The sequence below is a fragment of the Natrix helvetica genome (genome assembly GCF_964273705.1).
Source record: "Natrix helvetica genome assembly, chromosome: Z".
Taxonomy (NCBI): Eukaryota; Metazoa; Chordata; class Lepidosauria; order Squamata; family Natricidae; genus Natrix; species Natrix helvetica.
The window spans coordinates 17047670-17074808 of NC_138554.1; the positions used below are offsets into that span (position 1 = coordinate 17047670).

Below are 27139 nucleotides of genomic sequence, written 5' to 3' on the forward strand. Positions count from 1 at the left end.
CCTTCTCAGATGCAAATTTGACGAATGCAAAATATAAAAGGGGCGGAGTCTTCCCGCGTCGTAGAACGTTCCCGGGAAGGAGCCTGCGAGGGAAAGGTGGAAGCATCATCTCGAGCGGTGAAAGCGGAAGTTGCAGGTGAGTGGCGGGTTGGTTGCAAAAAGCAAACACAGGGAGACGCGTTCGCACGACGCGGGAAAGCTAGTTTTGAATTAGCGTCCTGGGGAGGGACAAAAGCGGGCCGAAGTTGCAAAAACTCTTGCTTGCAGTAAAATAAACCTTGTTAAGAAACGGACGGGGTCCGGGAAGGTGCCGTTTTTGTGGCTTGTTGAGGGTTCGGGAATAGGGGTGCCAAGGGTGAAGCAAAAACTCTTGCTTGCAGTAAAATAAACCTTGTTAAGAAACGGACGGGGTCCGGGAAGGTGCCGTTTTTGTGGCTTGTTGAGGGTTCGGGAATAGGGGTGCCAAGGGTGAAGCAAAAACTCTTGCTTGCAGTAAAATAAACCTTGTTAAGAAACGGACGGGGTCCGGGAAGGTGCCGTTTTTGTGGCTTGTTGAGGGTTCGGGAATAGGGGTGCCAAGGGTGAAGCAAAGAAAAGGGGGGCGTGGAGGGGGAAATGCACGCTTAGGCGGTCCGCAAGAATGTTTTCCGTGGACTGGTTTCAAGCAAGCCGGCTTCTTTTTTCTTCCACTACTACTTTTATACTAATACTAATACTTCTTTTTCTACTTCTACTAATATTTTCTTCTTTTCTCCTACTCCTCCTCTTCCTCCTCCACTACTACTACCTACTATTGCTACTACTATTTCTTCTTCTTTTTCCTTCTTTCCTCTTCATCTTCCTTCTCCACTACTACTAGTCAACGTCGCCGTCTTCTCTTTAAAACTTTAAAAATAAATTTTGCAAACTTTAATCAGGATGGGAGAATGGAGCCGACTCTCCTGCCGAACGCAAATATGAATGTTGGCTTAACGGTGATGGGAATGTCGTCTTCTTGTTCTCATTGAGGTCCGGGAATATCTGAGCATGTGCAGAGAGTTCAGTACAGGTGGTAGTCTTCGACCTGCAATCAGCACCGAGGCCAATTTTTTTCTGTGGCTGAGCGAGGCATGGGTTAAATGATTTTTTTTTTGCCCCACTTTATGGCAGTTAAGTGAACCGTGCAATTAAGTTAATCACAGGGTTATTAAGTGAATCTGGGTTCCCCGTTGACTTTGCTTGCTGGAAGGTCACAAAAGAGAGTAATGACCCTGAGACCCTGCAATTATGTAATTACGAAGCCAGGGCCAAACATCTGAATTTTGATGCCATGATTGCAAGGACGCTGCAATGCTTGTAGGGGTGAAAAACAGCTTTCAGTGCCATTTTAATTCCAAACCATAATTAAATGAACTGTTGTAAGTTGAGGATTACCAGTATTTCCCATGCAACAGGCCAGCCATTGCTAAATATTGCTAAAGGTCACTTAGAAGCCATAATAAAAGGGTACAGTACTAATAGAAGTGGCTGGCAAACTGTTTTGGGGGTAGTGGTAACTTTCAGGAATGGTTGTCTATGGACATTCTCAATCATGGTTTGTGATGGTGAACCTATATGGCATGCGTGCCACCTCTCTGAGCGCGAGCTGTTACTCTAGCTCAGCACATGTTTGTGTGCCTCTCGCTGGCTAGTTGGCCTGTTTTGCTCCCAGGAGGCTGCAAAGAGACCTACTATGCCCAAAACATGGTATGGGGGGTGCAGCATGCCCCCCTGCCCCATTTTTGCTCCCAGGAGGCTGCAGGGAGGCCTACTTGGCCAAAAACTCTGGGGGGGGGGGATGTGTGGGGGGGAGGGGGGTGTTTGCACGCACATGTGCAGAGGGATGAGTTGGGGCGGTGTTGCACATGCATTGCATTATTGGTGCAATGTCCTCAACATTCATTGTCCTCAAAAGCATGACCCTTGCTTTTCAGATCCAAATGGACTGGTGAGTTTGTTCTCCTATGTTGTGCCATGCGTTTGAGAAGTGGTTGTTTCGTTTCCCCAATGTACAAGTCTGGACACGTCTTGCTGCATTGCACTGCATGTACCACGTTGCTGTCTGGGTGTTTTCAGAGGACCACTGATTTGAAAGAGTAGCCAAAGAGACCATCTATATTAAAGTTGAATAGTCCTCCCCGAACAGAGGCGGAGGAGTACGGCACAACCCATGTGCTGCTTCCAATGCAATCCCAAGAATTGAACTCTTGGTTCAGGTGGCCCTGAGGAAATAGATAAACCCCCAAATGACCTCAATAACTCACAAAAGTGTTAACAAATAGATGACTGAAAAGGATATAAATCCTTCCATTCCCCATCAGTTAATTAGAATTGAGGAAGCTTGTTTTCAAATTAAAAACTGAGAAAGTCCAGATGCCCTTTGAAAAAACGCATCTTTGGGACTTGCAGGGATGAAGTTTCAGAACTCCTTAGCAAACACGCTGCGCACCAATTAGGAAATTAACCGCTGAATAGATGGGGGGAGCGGGGAAATGTTTTCCAATGGGGAAGAGATGCGGTGGTTAAGACGCTGACCTTGCTGATCAGAAAGGTTGGCGGTTTGTATCCCTAGCGCTGTGAAAAGGGAGTGAGCTCCTGTTACTTGTCACAGCTTCTGCCAACCTAGCAGTTTGAAAGCATGTAAAAATGCAAGTAGAAAAAATAGGGACCATCTTTGGTGAGAAGGTAACATTTTTCCCTACGCCTTTGCCTTTCAGTCATGCCAGCCACATGACCAGGGAGATGTCTTCAGACAGCGCTGGCTCTTCGGCTTTGAAATGGAGATGATTACTGCCCCCTAGAGTCAGGGACAACTAGCACATATGTGCGAGGGGAACCTTTACCTTTATTCCAATGAGGAAGGGTGGTTATAGCAATGATAGTGATGCAAAAATAAATTGTATGGTATTTACAAAACCAGTGTCTTTATTATGGAAAAAAATAGCAAAAGGGTGAATTGTAATGCACAAATCACATAGGCTTGTCAGTCTTAAAGCAAGCATAAGGAACACTTAATTACAGGTTCATTTCAGGCTTGTAAGATGTTGCACTTGCTGCAAAAACCTGAAATGTTTCAAAGCCTGCTCTCTGATGATCCAACCCTGTAATTACAAAACAATTTGTAAGTGCCTAAAAGGCATAATTAAATGATACTCACCTGATTCAAGTCTGCAAACCATTTGCCCCAAAGCTACATTAAAAAAATGCTGCTTACAACCAGCAGAGAAAGAAAGATAAGTCTTGCAGTTCTGTAAAGATAGCAAGGTTGTTAAGACATTCACTTTGGTTTTAGAAGCAGGAAGAATAGCTTTGCAGATAGGTTACAATGACAACTGAGCCCCAAATTTCTGTTGCTAAGTGAGACAGTTGTTAAATACCCCATCTTGTGACCTTTCTGGTTACTGTTGTAAAGGGAATTCCTGCAGTTAAGTGAATCTGGGTCTCCCATTGCTTCTCAGAAGGTTACAAAGGGATCAGATTCAGATTAACAGTTGGAAGGGACCTTGTAGGTCATCTAGTCCAACCCCCTGCCCAAGTAGGCGACCCTACCCCATTTCTGACAAATGGCGGTCCAATCTCTTCTTGAAAGCCTCCAGTGATGAAGCTCCCACAACTTCCGAAGGCAAGCTTAGCTGTTCTATGGGTTGATTGTTGTCAGTGTCAGAAACTTTCTCCTGCGTAGACAGCCTTACCTTGTCCTCAAGGTGCTTTAAGAGAAGTTGATGATGCCTCTCGCTCACCCCAGACCTCAAAATGTTCCTCAGGTTTCGTAGCATTGCCATGAAGGGCAGTTTCTTCGAATCAACCTGCTCACATGAGCCCAGGACATTGCAGTCGTCATAAATCTGAACCAGTTGCCATAAATCTGAACCAGTTGCCAAAAAACCCTTGAATTTTGATTACATGACCATGGGGATGCTGCAGTGGTTGTAAGTGTGAAAAATGGTTGTAAGCCACTTTTTTCAGGGTTGTTGCAACTTCGGTCACTAAACAAACAATTGTAAGTCGAAGGCTGTCTATATTGGCAGTCTCTACTAGGCGTCTCAAGGGGCGCAGTGGCTCAGTGGCTAAGACACTGAACTTGTGGATCAGAAATATTGGCAGTTCGAATCTCTAGCACCGCTTAACGGAGTGAGCTCCCATTACTTGTCCCAGCTTCTGCCAACCTAGCAGTTTGAAAGTCAAAATGCTTAAGAAATGTCTCACTCAAAACAGCCTACGTTTTTGGCTGAATTGCGGTCGTAATTTGAGGGCTATCTGTATAGTAAGTCTTAAGTGCTATTGCTGTTGCAGCTTATCTTCTAGGTTGCCAGGTTGTGGGGGCCTCCAAATTCACAATCTGACCGCTTAGTTATGTGTTGTGTTGCTCCCACAGGGATGAAAAGGAAGCGCACAACTCCCAAAGCCCAGCCTAAGGATGCAGGGACCCAGCCTGACCTGCGCTGGGAACGCGAGATCGGTGTCAACCAATGGCAGGTGTTCCCACCTGAGCAAAATGAGACCCTGAGCCAAGCAGCTCGGTAAGATGGCTTCCAGCAGGAGGAGGAGGAGGAGAAAAACACCACATAGAAAACACACATAGAATCATATAAAAACACACATAGAATAACAGAGTTGGAAGGGACCTTGGAGGTCTTCTAGTCCAACCCCCTGTTTAGGCAGGAAACCCCTACACTACTTCAGACAAATGTTTTTAAAAACTCCCCGTGTTGGAGCATTAACAACTTCTGGAGGCAAGCTGTTCCACTGATTAATTGTTCTAACTGTCAGTGAATTTCTCCAACAACAACGCAATGGCCTGGAATTGGTTGGAGAGGCTGAAATGCCAACTCTTGTGTTTCCCTGCAGGGCACGCAAAGAGGCAGAAAACTTAGGAGACGACCAGGTGGACCTCTGTAAGATGTTGCAGAAGAACAAGGGAAGCGGCCAGGAGAACCGTGTCCGTATGGCTGTCTGGGATCAGAAATCCTGTAAGTCGCCGTTTCTAATTGTTTCGGTAGCCCTCAACTTAAAGCAGTTCATTTAGTGACAGTTTGAAGTTACAAGGGCCCAGGAGAGGGGGGGGGAACCCCCACTTATGTCCATTTTGCACATGACCATTGTACCATGCTTCCCTGAAAATAAGACCTAGCATATTTTTTTTCCCAAGGGACATGGTGGCCCAGTAACAAAGTGAGCTCCAGTTACTTGTCCCAGCTTCTGCCAACCCAACAGTGCGAAAGCATGTAGAAATGCAAGTAGAAAAATAGGGACTGTAGGTTTCAGAAATCAATCACGGCAGTTTGTGTCCAAAAAATCTGTCTGCCTCTCGCAGAGTTTATTTGGCTTTTTATATAGTTTTTACAAGCAAAGCATAGAGCAACAACACATTGCTTTGGTTTCCTCCCCCACTTCTTCCCTAGTGAATTCAGAAAGCTTATTCATGCCAAGGTTAACTCATGCCTTTGCTCGGTGAATTAATGGGCTAAAGATAATCGGCTGTGCATCACCTTTCCCTTATTCCCGCATCTGGTTCTGCTAATTAGGTGAGCTTGTAGGTATCCAAGATAACCAGCTACTGAGATCATGGTAATTTCCTACGCATGCCTTTACGTAGCCTTACCTCTCATTCCTACACTTTGGTGGGAAGGTAACAGCGTTCTGTGTGCCTTCGCCATTTAGCTGGCCACATGACTGTGGAAACGTCTTCGGACAGCGTTGGCTCTTCAGCTTTGAAACAGAGATGAGCACCGCCCCCTAGAGTCAAGAACGACTAGCACATACGTGCGAGGGGAACCTTTACCTTTATGATTTTTTTCAGGATGCTCGTAATATAAGCCCTATCCCCAATTGAGGACTATCTGTATTTATTTATTTTTTGCATTTGTATTCTGCTCTTTAGGTGAACATTCCCAGCGTCCAACATAACACGTCCTGCCCTTTGATTCTCATACAGGTTGTCCTTGATTTATAACTCATTTAGGGACTTCTCAGAGTTGATCACCTAGAAAAAAGTGATGTGTCCAGCCGTCTTTCTTGCAACCGCGGCCTTCTCATAGTTTTTTACTTTACCTTATTTAGAATTTATAGACCGCCCCCTCTCCCCGAGGGGACTCGGGGCGGTGTACAGACAGAAGCTAAAAACCGTATATACAATAACAATATTAAATACCCCTTTTTAAAAAACAAATTAAATATAGAGTCTGTACAGTGATAATAAAAATTAAAACAGGTTAAAAGGACAACCCCTTAAAATTTAAAATGCCGGCCAGGAGGATTGAAAATTAAAACTACGATTGGGCCAGGCCGACTAATTGGAACAGGTGGGTCTTGAGTTTCTTGCGGAAGAAGTTACATGATCAGAATTCAAATACTTGGCGACGGGCACCTATTTACCACAGTTGCAGCTTCCTAGGTCACGTGATGGCCGTTTGCCCTTTCCACCTGGTGTCCGACAAGCAAACTCAATGGGGAAAGGAGGATTCTCTTAATGACCACATGGTTTGCTTAGCAATTGTGGCGAAAATGTTAAAAGAGTCATTTAACAACCATCTTGCTTAACAATTGAGATTCTTGTCCCAGTTGTCATAAGTTTGAGGACTATATGTCATCCAGAGAGGTTTCAGTAAGCACTGGGGTTTTGACGAAATTACAGATAGTCCTCAACTTACAACCACAAGCTCACATTTTTTTGTTAAGTGAGACATTGGTTAGGTGAATTTTTACCTCATTCTTCAACCCGTCTTGGCACAGTTGTTAAGTGAATCACTGCAGTGGTTAAATTAGCCACAGGGTTGTGAAGTGGATCTAGTTTCCCCATTGATTTTGCTTGTCAGGAGGTCGCAAAACAAGGATCGCATGACCCCGGAACACTGCAACTGTCATAACTATGAACTATGCCAAGCATCTGAATTTTTATCACACGATCACGGGGAAGCTACAAAGGTTGTAAGTGTGAAAAATGGTCATAAGTCACTTATGACCTGGAAGGAACTAGGTATGTCTAGCTTAAGAGAAAGAAGGACTAGGGGAGACATGATAGCAGTGTTCCAGTATCTCAGGGGTTGCCACAAAGAAGAGGGAGTCAAGCTATTCTCCAAGGCACCTGAGGACAGAACAAGAAGCCATGGGTGGAAACTAACCAAGGAGAGAAGTAACTTAGAACTGAGGAGAAATTTCCGGACAGTTAGAACAATTAATCAGTGGAACAGCTTGTCTCCAGAAGTTATGAATGCCCCAACACTGGAAGTCTTTAAGAAGATGTTGGATAGCTATTTGTCTGAAACGGTATAGGGTTTCCTGTCTAGGCAGGGGGTTGGACTAGAAGACCTCCAAGGTCCCTTCCAACTCTACTATTGTATTGTATTGTATTACTTGCTTCAGTGCCGTTGTAACTTTGAACGGCCAAGTTGTAAGTCGAGGACTACTGTATCATAATACATAGCTACTTGTACGAGAGCCTGGCTGAGCCAAGGGAAGGAGTCAAACAGGCAATTAATCTGGAATCCCTACCTGGGCACAAGAGTGAATTCTGACACTCCGTACTGGCTGATAAACTTTTATTTGGATAAGAGACTAACTCTTAAGACAAAGTGATTCCTCATTTCTCTTCCTCTTCAACACCTGGGAGATGTTTAGCCTTGACTTCCTATGTTAATTCAATTTTTTTTCTCCTTTTCCTCTCCTTTGGCTACGTGGGAGCAGATATTGTCTGGCAATGGGAAGGTGATGAGGAAAACAACTGGACTCCATACCCCGCTGCTACCTGCTTGGATTTACAGGCAGCCAAGAACGGTGACCGGGAACCCACAGTAGACTTGACAATCGGTCAGGCATGCTACAAGCTGGACACCGCCCGCATGGTGCAGATAAACGAGCAAACTAAATTTGAACGTCGGATGGAATGCAAGGAGTCAGGTATCGGAGCCCAAGTGGTCCTCAGCCTATGACCACAACGGAGCCCAAAGTTTATGTTGCTTGGCAAGACATTTGTTAAGTGAGGTTTCTCTTCCCCTCCCCCCCCCTCCCCTTTTACGATCTTTCTTGCCACACTTGCTAAGTGAATCGATGCAGTTCTTCAGCTAGTAAAATGCTTCTTAGGTGAATCTGGATTCTCATGGGCTTCCATTTTCAAAGGAGTATAGACTTTACCTATCTCGGAAAGCTGCCATGTAAATATTTTCCAAATGGGGTGGTGTGCAAGGAAAGACTGGGCACAAGAGTCTTTCCTTGCGCAGCACCGTGAGTCTTGAGATTCACAGACAGATTTTCACACATCTGACGACCAGAGGAGCGAACTGTTTCCTGCAAAAGCCCCCTCCCCTTTCGCTCCTCTTTTATTTCCTATGCGAGGGGCCAATCACCTTCCTCCTGTGACTTTACTCCCAAGTCGACCCTGATTTCTGAGGAGTTATTTTCTTCTGGCAGCTCTGCGCACGCGCACACTGGGAACAGGCTCCAGCTGTTCCTCTGCCTCATGGCTGTCTAGCTTCGTAGGCACCTGATCATTGCCAGACAGCCTCGGCTCCCTCTCTGCCTTCGATGCAGAGCTGTCATCCGAGCCTTCCCCGGCCTCCAGGATTGGCCCATATTCCTCCCAACTTCCTCATTGTCCAACTCTGCTGCCAGCTCTGGTGGCCGCTGGCAGGCCGCCACAACAACAACAACAACTGACATCCCATGTACAATCCTGCCTTTCGCTTTCTTTTCCTCACTCAAGATGCAACAGAAGCAGAGGATGGGTCCCAGCTGGATAGCGGTGACTTGGATCCCAGTACATCGGTTCCTGCTAAGAAGCCCCAGACTGAACCAGAGGCCAGTACATCTCAAGGGAAAGGAGATGGGATGGGTAAGTGCCGAGAAAATAATTTTGGGGACAGTGCATGGTGGTGGAAAGAACAGCCTGATCCTTCGGAAATAGATGTGTGGTGGGGAGGTTTGTAATAGGAACTGCAATTAGGAATCTCATAAAATCTATGTTGCTAAGCGAGACATTTGTTAAGTGAAGTTCCCCTCCTTTTTTACAACCTTTCTTGCCGCAGTTGTTAAGTGAATGCAGTCATTCGGCTAGTAACAAGCTTGTTATAAGGAACCTGGTTTCCCATGGGCTTTGCTTGTCAGAAAGTCCCATAAGAAAGTTATTCGTATGCTGGGAATTGAACTATGGAACAACGGCTGGGCTCTGTCACTCCTTACAAGTGGAAATCTGAGCGCATAGATTTTGCCCCGGAGCCCCTTCGCCTCTGTCCTTAGATAGGAATGGAAAGAACTGTTCTGACCTCGTCTTCTCCAAAACGCACGAAGCAGATTCCTGGTCCCGAGAAAACCCCTTTTATTAAACGAATAGGAATTCCTCTCATTCACATTCAGCAATGCCTGGCAAACAGCCTTTCAAAGGAATATTTATGACCACAGACCTTATCTATCTTGGAAAGCTGCCATGTAGATATTTTCCAAATGAGATGGTGTGCAAGGAAAGGCTGAGCACAGAATCTCTGAGATTCACAGACAGATTTTCACACTCCTGAAATAAACCGAACGAATTGTTTCCTGAAAATGCCCACTCCCCTTTAGCTCCTCTTTTATTTCCTTTGGGAGGGGCCAATCACCTTCCACCTGTGACTTTACTCCCAAGTCTACCCTGATTTTTGAGTCGTTCTTTTCTTCTGGCAGCTCTGCGCATGGGCACACCGGGAACAGGCTCCAGCTGTTCCTCTGCCTCACTGTTATCTAGCTTCATAGATCACTGCCAGACGGCCTCGGCCCCATCTCTGCCTCCGATGCAGAGCCCTCGTCCGAGCCTTCCCCAACCTCCAGGACTGGGCACATGCTCCTCCCCAACCTCCTCACTGTCCGACTCTGCTGCCAGCTTTGCTGCTGGCGGGTCACAACAACAACTGATATCCCATGTCCCATCCTTCCTTTCCTTTTCCTCATTCAACAGAGGCAGAGGATGGGTCCCAGGTAGTTAGTGGTGACTTGGATCCCAGTACATCGGTTCCTGCTAAGAAGCCCCAGACTGAACCAGAGGCCAGTACATCTCAAGGGAAAGGAGATGGGATGGGTAAGTGCCGAGAAAATAATTTTGGGGACAGTGCATGACGGGGTGGTGGAAAGAACAGCCTGATCCTTCGGAAAAAGATGCATGGTGGGAAGGTTGGTAATAGGAACTGCAATTAGGAATCTCGTAAGAAGTTCAAAGTTAAAGGTACTCCCTCTCCAGTCATGTCCGACTCGAGGGTGTGGTACACATCTCTGCTTCTTAGCCGAGGGATCTAGTGTTGTCCAAAGATGCTTCCGTGGTCTTGTGGCCAGCATGACTATATGCCAAAGTGCGCAGAATGCTGTTACCTTCCCACCGAAGTGGTACCTATTAATCTATTCGCATTTGCATGTTTTCAAACTGCTAGGTTGGCAGAAGCTGCAGCCAGTAATGGGAACGCTTCCCTTCGCGTGCTGCTCAGGTCTCAAATGTGCGCTGTCAGCTTTCCAACTGAGAAGCTTAGGGTCTTTGATCCATCATTCCTCCCCCATAGGAATGGAAACAATTGTTCTGACCTAGGCTTCCCCCAAAAGCACGACAAACCCCCTTTTATTAAACGAATGGGAATTCCTCTCATTCACATTCAGCAAGGCCTGGCAAACAGTCTTTCAAAGGAATATTTATGACCACAGACCTTATCTGTCTTGGAAAGCTGCCATGTAGATATTTTCCAAATGAGGTGCTGTGCAAAGAAAGACTGGGCACAGAGTCTGAGATTCACAAACTGATTTTCACACTCCTGAAATGAACCGAACGAATTGTTTCCTGCAAAAGTCACAGGTGGAAGGTGATTGGCCCCTCCCAAAGGAAATAAAAGAGGAGTGAAAGGGGATTTCCTTTCCCCGTCTCTGCCTCCTCTTTTATTTCCTGTGGGAGGGGCCAATCACCTTCCACCTGTGACTTTGCTCCCAAGTCTACCCTGATTTTTGAGTCGTTCTTTTCTTCTGGCAGCTCTGCGCATGCGCACACCGGGAACAGGCTCCAGCTGTTCCTCTGCCTCACTGTTATCTAGCTTCATAGATCACTGCCAGACGGCCTCGGCCCCATCTCTGCCTCCGATGCAGAGCCCTCGTCCGAGCCTTCCCCAACCTCCAGGACTGGGCACATGCTCCTCCCCAACCTCCTCACTTTCCGACACTGCTGCCAGCTTTGCTGCTGGCAGGTCACAACAACAACTAACATCCCATGTCCCATCCTTCCTTTCCTTTTCCTCATTCAACAGAGGCAGAGGATGGGTCCCAAGTAGATAGTACATCGGTTCCTGATAAGAAGCCCGACCCTGAACCAGAGGCCAGTACATCTCAGGGGAAAGGCGATGGGATGGGTAAGTGCCGAGAAAATAATTTTGGGGGTCTCTCATAAGAAGTTCAAAGTTAAAGGTTCCCCCTGTCCAGTCATGTCCCACCCCCAGGGAGTGGTGCTCATCTTTGTTTCTGAGCTGGGGGGAGCCAATGTTGTCCAAAGACTCTTCCAAGGTCATGTGGCCAGCATGACTGTATGCTGAAGCGCATAGAATGCTGTTACCTTCCCACCAAAGTGGTACCTATTCATCTACTCACATTTGCATGCTTTCGAACTGCTAGGTTGGCAGGAGCTGCAGCCAGTAATGGGAACTCTCCCCGTCACATGGTGCTCAGGTCTCAAACCTGGGCTGTCAGCTTTCCAGCAGACAAGCTTAGGGTCTTTAATCTCTGATCCATCATTCCTCCCCTCCCCCGTGAGAAGTTAAGAGTTGCTGAAATACCCCTTTAATTAAATGTATTTTGTTTTAAGCTCAGAGACGCTAGGATCCTAAGGAGTAAGGACCTGTTGTTTTTTAATGCTCAGATTGTAGGATGTCATTGCTGCTTGTAGCCAAATTCCACCTCTGTTTAATGCAAAGTGGGTATTTTATTATTATTTTCCACCTACAGAGGCCGTGAAGACACTGACAGTAAAGGGGAAAGCTCCGGTGGATCCAGAATGCACAGCCAAACTGGGAAAAGTATGTCATTGGTATCATTAATATTCTGAGAATAGAATATTTGCTAAATTAGAGTCCAGAGTTTAGTCAGCAAACAAGTTGGCAGATGTTGTCAGGAAATTTGCCAAGAAGGCTGTAGCAGAGAATTGGTATCTTTAATGGGATTGCCTTGGGAACTGACAGGCTGCCTAGGGCAGGAGTGTCCAAACTTGGGAACTTTAAGACTTGTGGACTTCAACTCCCAGAATTCTGGGAGTTGAAGTCCACAAGTCTTAAAGTTCCCAAGTTTGGACACCCCTGGCCTAGGGGATAGTCAGGTAAGAGGCAGCTCACAGGTGGATAGTGGGTGAGGCAATAGACTCCGAAGGAATCCTTTTATATTGTAGAGTGTAAAAGTAACGGCGGGAGAATTGTACTCTCGGGCTTGCAAGATTCGGTTGATGTGGTAGAACAGAATTAGTTCATTGGTTGCATTTCCTATCTGCTCTGCCTGGTAGGAGAGCATCTGAGATTAGCAGTGCCTGACTTGTAGGGGGAGGAACCCTTTTGAAGAAGCTAATGGGAGACGGAAGGAAGGAATGGCATCTTAGCATAGGTCAGTGGATTGACCAGAGAAACCAAGGACATGGTGTTATGACCCAAGTGGCCTAGACAAAGCAGACCCCTAGAGCAGGAGTGTCGAACTCAATTTCATTGAAGGCAGCATCAGGGTTGTGTTTGACTTCAGAGGAGGGGCTGGCGGGTGGGCATGGCCAGCTCGATGTCACTCGTGCCGGGGATACCTGTGGTGGCCCAAGCAAAAATGGGCTCCTGAGCTTCGAAGCTGCAGCCGCTTCCTGCAACCCTCTGCCAGCGAAATCGGAGCTTGCAAGGGCTGTATACAGCCCTCCCGAGCTCCGTTTTCGGCTGTGACGGCCTCCTGCAACCCTCTGCCAGCGAAAATTTATCTCGGGAGGGCCCGTTTGCAACACTCTGTTCTCGCTGGAAGAGCCACCGCAGGACGGTCCTTCGCTGTTCCCAGGTCAGTCCCATGGACCAGATCTAAGCATCCGGCTGACGGGCTTTGAATTTGACACCGCTGCTCTAGAGAGTGTCCTTTATTGCTCTCAATAAATGTTCGAACAAACAGCCCTCCAACTATCGGTAAGGCTCCACCTCATGCTGAAGACACCCCACCAAACAGCCCCTATGTTACAAAGACAGTCCACAGGGTAGGAGCAGGCTCACAGGCCCAGGGGTCAAAAGTTCAGTCCGGTTAAGTGAGTCCAGAAGGCAAACTCTAGTCCACAAGGTAAAGCTCAGGCACAAGACAAATAGAAGTCCATAGAGCCGAAGCAAAATACAAGGCAGTTTTTAAAGCAGAGCGAAGCAAAGGGCAAACAGCATTCCACCAGGCAGAAGGCAGTCCTCACAGCTAGGCGAAACAAGAGGCGAAAAACAGCCTTCAAGGCAAAGGCAAACAGCAATAGGCACAAAGCCAAAGCAAACAATTGTTCCTGGTGAAGATTAACTCCTCCACATGGCTTCTCCTTAAGTTACTCCATATCAGGTGTTCCTTATGAGGAGGGATGGGACGAGTAGCCTTGCCACACTTCTCTGGGCTTGCCTCCTTCGAATTAGGGTCCGATGGGGCCATAACACATGATTTTCTGTCCTTGGTTTTCTTTTAATGTCTTTATGCATCGATTGATTGATAATCCCTCCTTTGCTTCCATGCTAAGAGCTACGTGGGCGATGGTCATTGCGGGAAACTTCTCCCACTGTTATTACGGTCCGATAACTTCATTCCTTCACTCACTAGCAGAGGAGAATCACCCAATTTCTGCAGAAAGTTGGTGTGTATGTGCCACACCTTGGTTGCCCGTGAGGTTCCTTAAGTCATTTCCTCATGCTGGACTTCATTCGCGTAAAACAGCCTCATTTCTGGGAATGTTGGGAGTTGAAATCCAACATTTGGGAAAGCATTTGGTTGGGGAAATAGATCTTTGTCTTGCAAAAACACTCCTTTAGCACAGCAGATGGCAGGGTCAGGACATCATGTGTGTGTGTGTGTGTGTGTGTGTGTGTGTGTGTACACACACACGCGCGCACCATACACACACATTACAGATTATTACAAATTCCCCTTAGTTTGACCCTTGCTATCTTGCTGCCTGCTTTCTCGCTTCTGTGTATTGCTTCTACGATGGCGCCAGGCACAGCCTTGTTCAGTAGATAAGAAGTGCATAACACAAAGTTGCCCAAGATGAAATCAAAATAGACAAGGAAGACATGAACAAGCCTACAAGGAATACTCTATAGATAACAAAGGCATATTCAGGGCAGGGTCAAGGAATGCTCTATGAATGGGTAACAAACTTCTGTTCTGACTGGGTACATGAATGTATAAGATGCTCGCCACACTCTTCTCAGATATAGCTTTTTCCTTGCTTGTTTGCTGCCTGTATGCTGTGGCCAAAATAAAAGCTGTTACTTTTTTTCCCAAGCTTCTTCTTAAGTCTCTTTTTGGAACTTTGGTGACTTGATGGAGCCCTACAGGAAGTCCTAGGGCTGTAGACCAGACTAGCAAATTGGAAGGAGATAACTGCATTTTTCAGCCAAGGAAACTGCATAGGTTGTCTTAAGAGAGGCATTATTCTGTTATTTTAGCTTAAAAGAGGCTTTCTTTTTCATTTTTAAAAAATTCCTTGGCATTGAATAACTCCTCCTTTTTCTTTCCTTTTCCGAAGGCTCATGTTTATTGTGAGGCAGAAGACATTTATGACGTTACACTGAATCAAGTGAGTGGACCCTACCTGTCTTGGATTTTTTTTCCCAGTCAAGAGATTCTGCCAGGTTAAAAAAAAAAAAAAAGGTTGGACTTCAGTTGGAGAGAACTAGGTTCATGCCTCAATCTTAGTCGCAGAGCCCACGAAATGCGGTTGGACAAGGCCTATCTTTAAATCTCTTGTCCGTAGTAAGATTATCTGGAAGACAAAATTGTGGGGAGAAGCATATAAGCCATCCTAAGGGGCAGGGAAGACAGAACTAGAAACTCCAATGAATGTAGGTCAGTCATTCTCAACCTTTTCTTCACCACAGACCCCTTTTAAATACCTTTTGTGGCTACAGACCCCCCAAGATACTCAAGATTTAAATCATAACATTTTTTTCCCAAGCCTTTTCGAACTCCCTGTGATGGCATTGTGCTCCCCCCCCCATGGACCACAGGTTGAGAATCACTGATGTAGTAGGGGGAGCTTATCAATAAATTTGGGCTCCCCGCTTCCTCGTCTGGCTTCCTATCATACTACAGAACACAATTCCCCTGGAGAGATTGGAGAAATACTGTATTTTTCAGAGTATAAGACGCTCCGGAGTATAGAAGCACCTTAGTTTTGGGGGATGAAAATAAGAAAGAAAAAAAAAATCTGCCTCTGCCTAACCAGCATCCACCCAGTGTCCTTAGCAAACAGCCTGGTCAGCTTCAGCACATTAGTTCGCTGGTTGTGAGCCCTCGTTGAGGCTGATAGGCAGCTTCAAAAACACAGCTGATCATCGCAGGGAGCTCCAGTGTGTAAAGCAGGCGAAGCGCAGAAGTGGCCAGACAAAGCAGCAGCTGTTCCAGGTTGTCATTTTGGCCTCCGCGCCTTGCGTTTCCAGCCTCCAAACGCTCCGTTTGAGACCGGTTCAAGTCTGCGGGGAACGCCAAAGCACATTGCCGCCGATTGCCACCAGAAAACACCACACGCAGAAGCCGAAAGCAGGGCGTGCGGAGGCCTGAAATGTGATGCGCAGAAACGTGATGCGTAGAAACGTGATGCGTGGAGGCGGCGATCGGCGGTGATGTGCTCTGGCGATCCCCGCAGCCTGCAACCAGTCTCAAACGGAGTGTTCAGAGACTGAAAACATAAGGCGCAGAAGCCAAAAACGCAAGCCACGGAGGGGCCAATGGTGTGTGGCAATCCCTGCAGCCTGGAACAGGTCTAAAACATGACACATGGAGGCCGAAGAGTGAAGGGGGCTACATTCGGTGTATAAGACACACCCAAATTGTCGCCCTGTTTTAGGGGAGAAAAAAGTGTGTCTTATACTCCCAAAAATAGGGTAGTTGCATGAAAGCCCGACCTTTCATAAAGGTTTGTTCAGAAGCCATCTCGGAAAGCAGTATATGGAATAGAAATGGAACAAGGTGTTGTCTTCTCATTTCTGACCAGTTCCTTTTTTTCCCATCTTGGCTTCCTCCAGACCAATCTTCAGTTTAACAATAATAAATACTACGTCATACAACTGTTGGAAGAGGACAATGCACAAAGTTACAGCGTTTGGATGCGCTGGGGACGCGGTGAGTTGGTGCAAGGAACTGAGTCAATGTAGGAAGGAAGGAAGAGCCAAGCTGACAATCCTGGAATTAGGAGTAGACCTTAATTTTTAATGCAAACTTAAAAACAAATCATGTTTGATTTTCACCTAGCAATCATGGATCTAGGATTGTGTTTCTCAACCATGGCAACTTCCAAGATGAGTAGACTTCAACTTCCAGAAGTCATACTGGCTGGGGAATTCTCGGTGTTGAAATCCACACATCTTAAAAGTTGTCAGGACTGAGAAATACTATCAGGGATTTCACTGCCTAACAGCGCTGTAGGTGGTTAGAATGCAGTATTGCAGGCTGGCTATGCCCACTGCCATAGAGTTCGATCGTGACCAGTTCAAGGTAGAATCAGCCTTCCATCCTTCCGAGGTTGCCAAAATGAAGATCAAGATTGTTGGGGGTAATATGCTGACTCTGTAAACAGCTACGAAGCAGTGTATACGTCTTAAGTGCTAAGTGTTATGTTATCATAAATATCTTTTTTTTTAAAATTGAAATGTTAGTGAACAATGATACATCAAGTTTTTGGGTTCTTCGGCAGTTCTTGCTTTTTTTCTGAGTTATAGAATGTGGCTTCACCTCTTCTGTACTCCTCAGTGGTCCTTTTGATGATTCCATCCATCCATCTATCCATTCATTCATGCCGTAGTGGCACAGTGGTTAGAATGCAGTATTGCAAACTAACTCTGCCCACTGCCAGAGTTCAATCCTGACAGTTTCAAGGCTTACTTAGACTTCCATCCTTCCGAGGTCGGTAAAATGAGGAGCCAGATGGTTGGGGGGACAATATGCTGACCCTATAAACCGCTTAGAGAGGGCTGTAAATCACTGTGAAGCGGTATATAAGTCTAAATACTATTGCTATACTTTATATAAAAATTATTTCAGATGAAATTCTGACTGTTAACCTTCAAATGCAATCAAATGAGATATTAGTATATGTCTGTAAAGCACTGTGAAGCGATATATAAGTCTAGGTGCTGTTACTACCGTATTTCCCCGAAAATAAGACTGGTGTTATATTAATTTTTGCTCCAAAAGATGCTTTAGGGCTTATTTTCCAGTTAGGTCTTATTTTCAGGGAAACAGGCTATTTATTCATTCATATATTTTTTTGGCTTTCTAGTGGGTAAGCCCGGACAGCGCTCCCTTATTCCTTGCTTTGGAGATTTGGCAAAAGCCAAGGAGATTTTCGCCAAAAAGTGAGTCCCTCTAAAACTGGTTCTCAACCTTCCCAATGCCGCGACCCTTTAATACAGTTCCTCATGTTGTGGTGACCCCCAACCATAAAATTGGTGCCTCGGTTCCTAAGACCATCGAAAATATGTGTTTTCCAATGGTCTTAGGCGACCCCTGTGAAAGGGTCATTCGACTCCCAAAGGGGTCCCGACCCATAGGTTGAGAACCACCGCTCTAAAAGTTTCTGCAACATCCTTATCCCTCTCAACACCTCCCTTCTCCCGAACCTGACTTTTTAATTTTTTTTTTTCATTTTTTTGCCTCTTAGGTTTTTAGACAAAACCAAAAACGAATGGAGCAAACGTGCCAACTTCCAGAAGGTCTCAGGCAAATACGATCTCCTTCATCTGGACTATGAAGCCAAAGATGATGTAAGACCTTTTTGGCAGGAAAGAGCAGAGGGAGGCAGCTTTAGAAAGCAAATAACATTTTGCTCACAAGACCTCATTTTGCATTCCTTCCAGAACAAGCCAGAAGCTGCCCCCGAGCAGAAAGTCTCTAAACCCACGCCAGTTTCCCAGCTGGACCTAAGGGTGCAGGCCTTGATAGAGCTGATATGTAATATTCGGACGATGGAGGAAATGGTGATCGAGATGAAATATGACACCCGAAAAGCTCCACTAGGTACGCAGTTTGTCCTTCTTTTAATGTATTTAAGGAGGTCAACTTGGTCAAAAAAAAGTCTTTTTTTTAGTAGAGTAAGTGCACTAGAGTAAAACTATCTTTTAGAAAAAAAATGAGAAAGGTTCACTGCTTAGTAAATCGTATTGAAAATAAGCAGAGGTCTTGACGTAGCATCTATTCCGACCCAGCCTTCGCAAGTAGTGATAAGACGTTTACTCACGAGTAAAACAACCCCCTTTTTATAACGGCAGTAACAGTTTTTTATTCAGGTGGATAAACAAAAACAAAAAATCAAACTTAATTAGTCCCAACAAACCTGGGTTTAGCCAAGAAATCCAAATTGCTTGCTGTAGACTAGAAACAAATGGTTGCCTGCGACAACAGGCCACTCCCAAATCCCTACTATTTATTTCCCAGCCAGGGAGGGGTTGGCTAGCGTCTATGTCTGCTTTTCCTTGAGATCCAGCTTATTGATTTCCTTTGCTCTCCTCTACTCCCTACGCAAATGTGCATCTGGGGTGGGCCTCATCTCTTCCTCCCCCTCACTTAGCTCAGACCCAAAAGACAGCTGCCACTCCACCTGGGACAGAGGGCGGAAGGCCCTGGAACTGGCAGACATTTCACTCCTTTACTCAGGAGCTGAGTACTGGGGCTCCTTGCAGTATTCTTCCTTGAATCCAACTGATTTTTATTTTTTTAACCTCTGCTCTAGGAAAGCTGACAGCTGAACAGATCAAGGCAGGTTATCAGTCACTGCAGAAAGTGGAAGCTTGTCTGAAGCAGAGCCAGTCTGGTTCTGCCCTTCTGGAAGCTTGCAATGAATTCTACACCCGGATCCCCCATGATTTTGGGTTAGTAGCACCAGTTCACCTTCTTGTAGTTGTATGTTGTCCTGGAGAAGAAGAAAAACCAGTCTCCTTTGGCATTATCCTCATACCTTTGTCTGCAGATGATCCTCAACTTCTGTTCTTGTTGTGGCCTGCCGGCGGCTAGCAGAGCTGGCAGTAGAATCAGACAGTGTGGAGGTTGGGGAGGAAACATGGGCCAATCCTGAAGCTGAGGAAATCTCAGATGAGGGCTCTGCATCAGAGAGGGAGTTAGAGAGTAGTGAGGCAGAGGAACAGCTGGAGCCTGTTCCCAGTCTGCCGGGAAGCTGCCAGAAGACAAGAACAACTAAGAAAGCAGGGTCGACTTAGGAGTAAAGCCACACCTTGGAGGTGATTGGCCCTTCCCGTGGGAAACAAAAGAGGGATGAATGGGAAGAGGGCTTTTGCAGAAGCAATTCATTCATTCAGTTGTTTCAAGAGTGGAAAGTTCTGTTTGTGACTATAAGAGACTCTCTGCCAAGTTTTGCCTTACCCTACGTTTGGAAACTAGTTATCTGACAGCGCTCCCAACGAGATAAGGTTCGTGTTGATAAATATTCATCGGAAAGACTGCTTGCTAAGCCTTGCTGACTGTGAATGAAATGAATTCACAGTCGTGTAAATAAAAGGGGTTTTGCCCGGGACCAAGACTCTGCTTCATGCTTTTTAAGGAAGCCTGGGTAGAACAGTTCTGACCTAGGCTTCTTCACAAAATCACGAAGCAGACTCCTTGTCCCAACAAAACCCCTTTTTATTAAGCTAATGTGAATTATCTCATGCGCATCCAGCAAAGTCCTGGCAAACAGTCTGAAAGCATTTCTCTTCCTTATATGTTCCAGAGAAATTAGGTAGGGTTATTTCCGCAATGTGTTTTCCATCCTTTTGCCTTTGATGACTTATCTGATTGTTGCCCTAGATCCAACTCTTCCTCCTGTCTACCAAGGTTATTCCCACAGTCCTTTACATCTTTCCACTGGATTTTGATGGTCCAATCAGAGACTGGAAACCAAACCATGTGCCCCCCCTCATCTAAGAAGAGATTTTTTGTAATTACTGCTCGTGAGAAGGTCCTCTTTGTGGTTGCTACCTCCCCAATCTCTGAAGGTCTGAAGAGAACCTTCAGCGAAGGGCAATTCCCCTTCTTATTGCAATTTTTTTTTTTTTGCTCTCATTCTCTTTCTCCTTTTCAGGCTGAAAACACCACCACTAATAAAAACGTTAAAGGAACTCCAAGAAAAAGCACAGCTGCTAGAGGTAAGGGGAGTCATATTTAATTGCTGAAGGAGGGAAAGTTGGTGTGTGGACATTCTGGCTATTAAGATCAAGGGGAAATAATAGTGCTTCAGCTTTTCTGCTGAACTGGAAAATGAGGTGAAAAACATGTCAGTTCTTCAAGAGAGAGATGCCACAGGATATCAGTAGTGCTGTTTTATTACAGTACGGGATAATAAGAATCCTGAAAATCTTTTCATGTTTCTGTCCCTCCTCCTCCCTTCTCCTCCTCCTCCTTCATCCATCCATCCATCTATCTATCAAATTTTGTGTGTGTGTGTGTGTGTGTTCCAGCATAACTCTGGAACGCCTTCAACAATTTCAACCAAACTTGATATACAGATTACTTACCCTCTGGAGAAAAATATTGTGGGAGTAGACACCCCTAAAACTCTTCAGGGTGTGTGTTCTGTTCAGATACAGTTTGTTGTGCCTTAAAATGGCTTCTACTGTACTGCCATAAAATGGCTTCTACTGTGCAGCGCAGTAATCCAACATTAGAAATTACGTTTGGTCCGGATATTTTCCCCCTATAAATAAATACCCGGGTAACGCCGGATTAACAGTGATAATTAAAAACAAGGTGGACTTGAATTTCTTTATCATGTTTTTTTTTTTCAAGTCCTAAATTAAAATTGCTTTTCTAAGTCCCTCTTTAATGGTTCTTTCATACTATTAGGTCATCCCTAAATTCTTTTACATCAGGCAGATGGGACAATAAATAATCCTCAAATGATGACAGTAATTGAGCCCTGCAATTACAGTTGTAACTTTCAACTAAGCTTTTCCCAACCTGACAAATTCCATGTATTTTGGGCACCACACCTGGAAGGCAGCCATGCAGATATCTAGCTCCTTTTGAGATGAACGCTGCCCCAATAAAATCCTGAATGTATGATAGCTTCTCTCTGCTGACTTTCTCAAGGCTCTGAGTGAGATCCGGATTGGTATCAAGCATGTGCAGTCAGAACAGCTGGATCTGGAACACCCTTTGGATCGGAGCTACAGGAGTCTCGACTGTGAGCTCCTACCCTTGGAGAAGGCCAGCGATGTTTTCCAGGTGTGTAGCTGGAAGAAAGAATGTGATAATGTTATCCGTTCAGTTGAGTCCAGCTCTTGGCCATTCTATGGGCCAGGTTGTCAGTGTTCCAAGTAACAGTGCTAGCGAAAGGAGACGGCAAGGCTTGAGTTTCCTCAAAGTCCCATTTTATTAGAGGTGTCATATTGGCACGTCTGGGAAAACCCAAATCTGAAAGTTTCCAAGTTTTCTCCACCCAAAAGAAACTTCCAAGTCCCTCCCCAGCCCCCACATGCCCATCACAGGATCAATCAGGCACCATCCAAAACTGGAGATGCCTCCCAGTGCCCTCATCGCAGCTGGCGAGCAAGGTGGCAAGGACTCTCTTGAGAAAGAATGCTATTTTGGCTATATATCACCCACAATCTATGTAATCCGCCCTCCTATTTTCCCACAGTAGAAAATGTGGCAGGCCTGAAGGCCTAAGATGGCTTCCAGGTCTGTCAGCCCCCTTCAGCAGAAAAGTGTGTCCTGTAACGAGAACAACACGGGGTTAAAACCATACACCTAACCATCTCTCTCTACATCTCTCTACATCTTACTGATATTGTACTACTTTTGAGTTTTTCTATGCTCTGGCTGGTGTCAGCTTTGGGCACATGTTCTTTGATGGCCTGGGTTCCTTTTACTCCTCTTCCAAACTTAATTGCTTTCTCCAGTGAATTCCCCCATCTTAACACCGCCAAAGTGAGTCGCAGTTTCGTGATTTGGTCTTCTAGTGACATGTCTGGTGTTATGCGCTCCAGTACTTGCTTGTTAGTTCACCTTTTCTGTCCAAGGAATACGCAGGAGCCTTCTGCACCTGCACAGCTCAAAGCCATCTAAGAAGACTGTAGAACAGCGATGTCAAACTAGATTTCTAAGTCTTTCATATCCTCCTTCAGGTGCTGGAGCACTACTTGCTCTCCACTCATGCTCCCACCCACAAGGATTACACCATGACGCTGATCGAGGCCTTTGAAGTGAAGAAAAAATGCTCAGAAGCCGCCTTCCGTTTTGACCTGCCCAACAGGTAAGAAGAGAGCGGATGGGGCGAAATGAAACCTATCCTTGGGCTATATTTTGAATTGCATCTTTCATCCTCCTTTTCCCTTCTTTAGGATGCTGCTGTGGCACGGATCTCGCCTGGGTAACTGGGCGGGGATTTTGAGCCAGGGGTTGCGTGTGGCCCCACCGGAAGCGCCTGTCACAGGCTACATGGTCAGTCTCTAGGCCAGTGATGGCTAAACTTTTTGTCGTCATGTGCCAAAAGTGCATGCCAGCACCGATAATGCAATGCGGGCGTGACACCCCACACACTCCTCCTCCACCCCCCACGCATGCGTGAATGACGTCCCCACCCCATTTTTGGCCTAGCGGGCCTCCCTCCAGCCTCCCGGGACCAAAAACGGGCCATGGGTTGGGGGGGTGCTGCACTCTCCCCCTCTGCACACACTCCTGCCCCTCACTCATGCATGCGTGACACACACACCCCGCACATGCACGGGTGTCTCCTGCATACGCCCCGCCCTCCATGCATGCGTGGCAGAGACCTGAAAATCAGCTGGCTGGTGGGAGGTTGTGCGGTGGAGCTGAGTTGGGGCGACAGCTCAGGTGCCTGCAGGGAGGGCTCTGCTCCTTCTGCCATGCACGCCATGGGTTCGCCTTCACGCCCCTAGGCTGAACCCAGAATTCGTTCAACTCGGGGTGCAGTCAGGTTCCTAGTCTTTTCCTCTTCTTATTTCTCTCCCCCCAGTTTGGAAAGGGCATTTACTTCGCGGACATGTCTTCTAAGAGCGCCAATTACTGTTTTGCCACTCGCGACAAAGATATCGGCTTCCTTTTGCTGTCAGAGGTGAGACGACATCTTGGTGGGAAGCTAAAACACGAAGAACGTTTAATAGACGGGTAGACTCAAGATCACGTGATGTGTTAATGCCACTTTGTAATGCCTTAGCAAGACCATACCTAGAGTACTGCATCCTCTTCTGCTCACCACGATGTGGTGAAAAAAGATGTGGAGACTCTGGAAAGAGTGCAGAGAAGAGCAACAAGGATGATTAGGGAGATACAGGCTAAAACATATGAAGAACGGTTGCAGGAACTGGGTATGTCTAGTTTAAGAAAGACTAGGGCAGGGGTCAGCAATCTTAAACACTCAAGGAGTCCTAACCAGAAGCCCCCCGTTCAGTTCTGGAGCCGACCGGAAATCTGGTTTCCCCACCATAGAGTCTCCTCCTAGCATGGCGTCCTTTTTCCTCTACCTGTCCTAACCGAAAGCCCTATCAATTGTGGAGCTGATCGGAAAACGCGCCTCTTGCCATAGAGTCTCCTCCTGGCGCGCCCTGCTTCCCCACCCACCCACCCTTAACCAGAAGCTCCTCTCAAAATTGTGGTAGTGACTGATGACAGGGAGCCGCAGCAGAGGGATAAAAGAGCCACACGAGGCTCCAGAGCCGCAGTTTGCTGATCCCTGGACTAGGGGGTGGAATGTTAGCAGTGTTCCAATATCTGCCACAAAAAAGGGGGTCAACCTATTCTCCAAAGCACCTGAAGGCAGGACAAGAAGCAACAGACAGAAATTTATCAAAAAGATCCAACCTAGAACTAAGGAGAAATTTCCTGACACAGGTAATCCTCTACTTACAATGGTTCATGTAATGGTCGTTCAAAGTTAAACAGCACCGAAAACATGGACTTATGCCACCTGTTTCACACTTAGGACCATTGCAGCAACCTTGTGGTCACATGGTTTTCATTCAGATGCTTGACAACTGACTCACATTTATGACGATTGCAGCGTTCCGGGATCAGGCGATCCCTTTTTGCAACCTTCTGACACGCAAAGTCAATGCGGAAGTCAGATTCACTTAACAACCGTTAGTTACTAGTTTAACACCGGCAGTGATTCACTTAACAATTGTGGCAAAGAAAAGTTGTGAAATGGGGCAAAACTCACTTTATAAATTTCTCACTTAGCAGCATAAATTTTGGGCACAATTGTGGTCGTAAGCCGAGGACTACCTGTAGTGAGAACAGTTAAATCAGTAGAACTTCCAGAAGTTGTGGGTGCTCCCAACACTGGAGGTTTTTAAGAGATTGGACATCCATTTGTCTGAAATAGTATAGGGCAGGGGTGTCCAAACTTGGGAACTTTAAGACTTGTGGACTTCAACTCCCAGAATTCCCCAGCCAGCCATGCTGGCTGGGGAATTCTGGGAGTTGAAGTCCACAAGTCTTAAAGTTCCCAAGTTTGGACACCCCTGGTATAGGGTCTCCTGCTTGGACTCCAAGGTCCCTTCAAGGACCTCCAAAGTCCCTTCCAACTCTGTTATTCTGTGATTATGCTGTACTTAAAACACATGGATTGGTTAAATAATTTCCCATAGAAATATGCAGCTTTTGTAGCGTTGCAAATAATTTATTCTTCCCATTGCTAGGTGAAATATATTTTAATATTTAGTTTAATTGTGACATTAACAAAATGGAACGAAGTTGGTTGTCCCTTTATTTTGAAGATTTCTAACAGTATAATCCATTCATAATTTAGGTAAAACTTTGGAATTGAAATTAAATTAAGCACATTGTCAGAAATCTTTTTAACAAAAAGAGGGGACCGATACACATTGATTGCAATTCTGCTGCTATCCAATGTTAGTAACAGCCTTATATTTTAATAGTACTAGTTGAATACTAGGGGATAAAATTGTATTCAATCAACTAAAAATTGGAATCTGCTCCAGGGGTCCCTTCCAACATTCTCTGGGTTTGGTTTGAGATAATAATTACAGATTTTCATCTAACCATCTCGATGTAGCCTGACTGTGGCTTACTGTTTTTTGTTTTTTGCTAGCACCTCGGCTGTACTTCCCCTCCCCTATTTGTCTATGAAACCGCATCTATGGAATATATGTGAGTCAGCACTTAAGTTCTGTTATTTGTTTACAGGTAGCTCTGGGAGAATGCAATGAGCTGTTGGAGGCCAATCCAGAAGCCGAAAAACTACTGATCAACAAACACAGTACCAAAGGCCTTGGCAAGCTTGCGCCATCTGATTGTGTTTCTCTGTGAGTTTGGGCTGATGGGAAGAAAGCAGCCAGGGATGAAAAATTACTACTTAAGTCAGTTTCCCCTAACCTAAGATGGGTATCACACTCCCACATCATTTAGTCTATTATGACTGCTGTCGATTTATGCTATCAAAAACAGAGTTGGACCAGTGTTTGTCAACCTTGCCCCTTTAAGAGATGTGGACTTCAACTCCCAGGATTCCTGAGCCAGCCATGCTGGCTAAGGAATTCTGGGAGCTGAAGTCCACAAGTCATAAAGGAGCCAACTCAGAATTAGAGGGATGGAAACTGCTGAGATTTGGTTTTTAAAAGAGATGAAGTGAAATGCATGAGCTTCTTCCATGCTGTCTTCCTGAGCAAATACGAATTGGTACCACAAAGAAAAAAGATAATGTAGGTAGAATATTTATATTTATTTCCTGCCTTTGTTATTATAAATAACTTGAGGCAACGTGTATATCTAATATTCTTTCCTCCTATTTTTCCCACAACAACACTGTGAAGTTGGTTAAGTTGAGAGAAAGTGACTGACCCAAAGTCACCCAGCCAGCTTTCATGCCTAAGTCAGTACTAGAACTCACCATCTCCTGGTTTTGAACTAGGTGCCTTAACTATTAGATTCAAACTTCTCACATTTTATCTCGATTTCTGTAGCTTTGAGAGAGCTCGCAGCTCTTTCGTGAATTTTTAATTGTGGTCGAGCAAAACATCCCTTTATTTAAAGTAGAAAGGCTGTATTGCAAAAATGTATTAAAAAATACTTGATGTCCAAGTAGAAACTACGTGGCTGGGTGTCTTAATGCTAGCCACTGGAGCTCTCGCCTCACAATCAGGAGGTTGTGAGTTTGATCCTAGGTAGAGGCAGATGTAGGGTCTCCTGCTTGGACGGGGTTGGACTAGATGACCTGCAAGGTCCCTTCCAACTCTGTTAATCTGTTAAAACTTTGTGAAACGATGGGTGGAACGGTGGCAATATCTGAGGGAGTCAACATAACGGTCTCGTCTCTTCCTGTCCAGGCATGGCGCAACTGTTCCCATGGGCCCAGCTAAAGAAACCGGGGTAGCAAACACTCAAGGCTATACCCTGAATTACAACGAATTCATTGTCTATGACCCCCACCAGGTGCGTATGAAGTACCTTCTCAAGGTGCACTTCAATTTTACGCCGCTTTGGTGAACGGGGGAAAAAAAAAAAAGACTGATGCAAGAACAACATCCTGAAGCACAGATTATTATTTTTTGATGGCTGTTTTCTACCGAGAGGCTGAAGAGATCAGCTCCTGAAACCAAAAGACTCTGGTTGTAAAACTTTTGCAGTATTTAATTTACATTTTTGTTATGAAGTTGGCTCCTGAATGACCAAAATGAAGGAAAACCGTGAAGAAAAGCTAATCCTCAAGGTTTATAGCTGGCATTTTTTAAATTTTTTTTATTATTATTATTTTTGTATGATCTGAAAATCTGGTAGAAATACAGCAATTGCTTGACGTTTTTGTAAAATAAAGGAATAAATGTCACTCTGTTCTTTGGTGTGTGTGTCAATGATTTCGGACTTGGGTGAAAGAAAATAACATGTCTTTGTATCTTTTAATTAGTGTAATTTATATTTTTGGGTGGTATAGCCCTCCTTTCTCTAGTAGACCAAATATTCACCG

General features: G+C 45.5%; 1 protein-coding gene across 2 annotated transcripts; it reads left to right on the top strand.

The window, feature by feature from the left end:
• Positions 1-27006, top strand: PARP2 (poly(ADP-ribose) polymerase 2). 2 transcript variants are annotated; one of them, XM_081971753.1, is made up of 21 exons: positions 1-136; positions 4394-4538; positions 4867-4988; positions 7702-7914; positions 8717-8845; positions 9941-10060; positions 11262-11363; positions 11953-12023; positions 14732-14782; positions 16230-16326; positions 17483-17558; positions 17864-17966; positions 18060-18219; positions 18932-19070; positions 20276-20339; positions 21283-21417; positions 22320-22447; positions 22536-22635; positions 23171-23269; positions 25363-25481; positions 26502-27006. In XM_081971753.1, the coding sequence occupies exons 1-21, from the start codon at positions 25-27 to the stop codon at positions 26659-26661; spliced, it is 2445 nt and encodes an 814-aa protein (XP_081827879.1). In that variant the 5' UTR covers positions 1-24; the 3' UTR covers positions 26662-27006. The 2 variants fall into 2 exon arrangements, with proteins under 2 accessions (XP_081827879.1, XP_081827880.1); XM_081971754.1 differs by lacking the exon at positions 11262-11363.
• The last annotated feature ends 133 nt before the right edge of the window (positions 27007-27139 follow it).

Coding starts and splice junctions, on each gene's coding strand:
- PARP2 (XM_081971753.1), top strand. CDS start 25: ATGCAAAATATAAAAGGGGCGGAGTCTTCCCGCGTCGTAGAACGTTCC. Junction 20,340..21,282: donor AAAAAGCACAGCTGCTAGAG/GTAAGGGGAGTC, acceptor GACTTTCTCAAG/GCTCTGAGTGAGATCCGGAT. Junction 22,636..23,170: donor CGCCTGTCACAGGCTACATG/GTCAGTCTCTAG, acceptor CTCTCCCCCCAG/TTTGGAAAGGGCATTTACTT.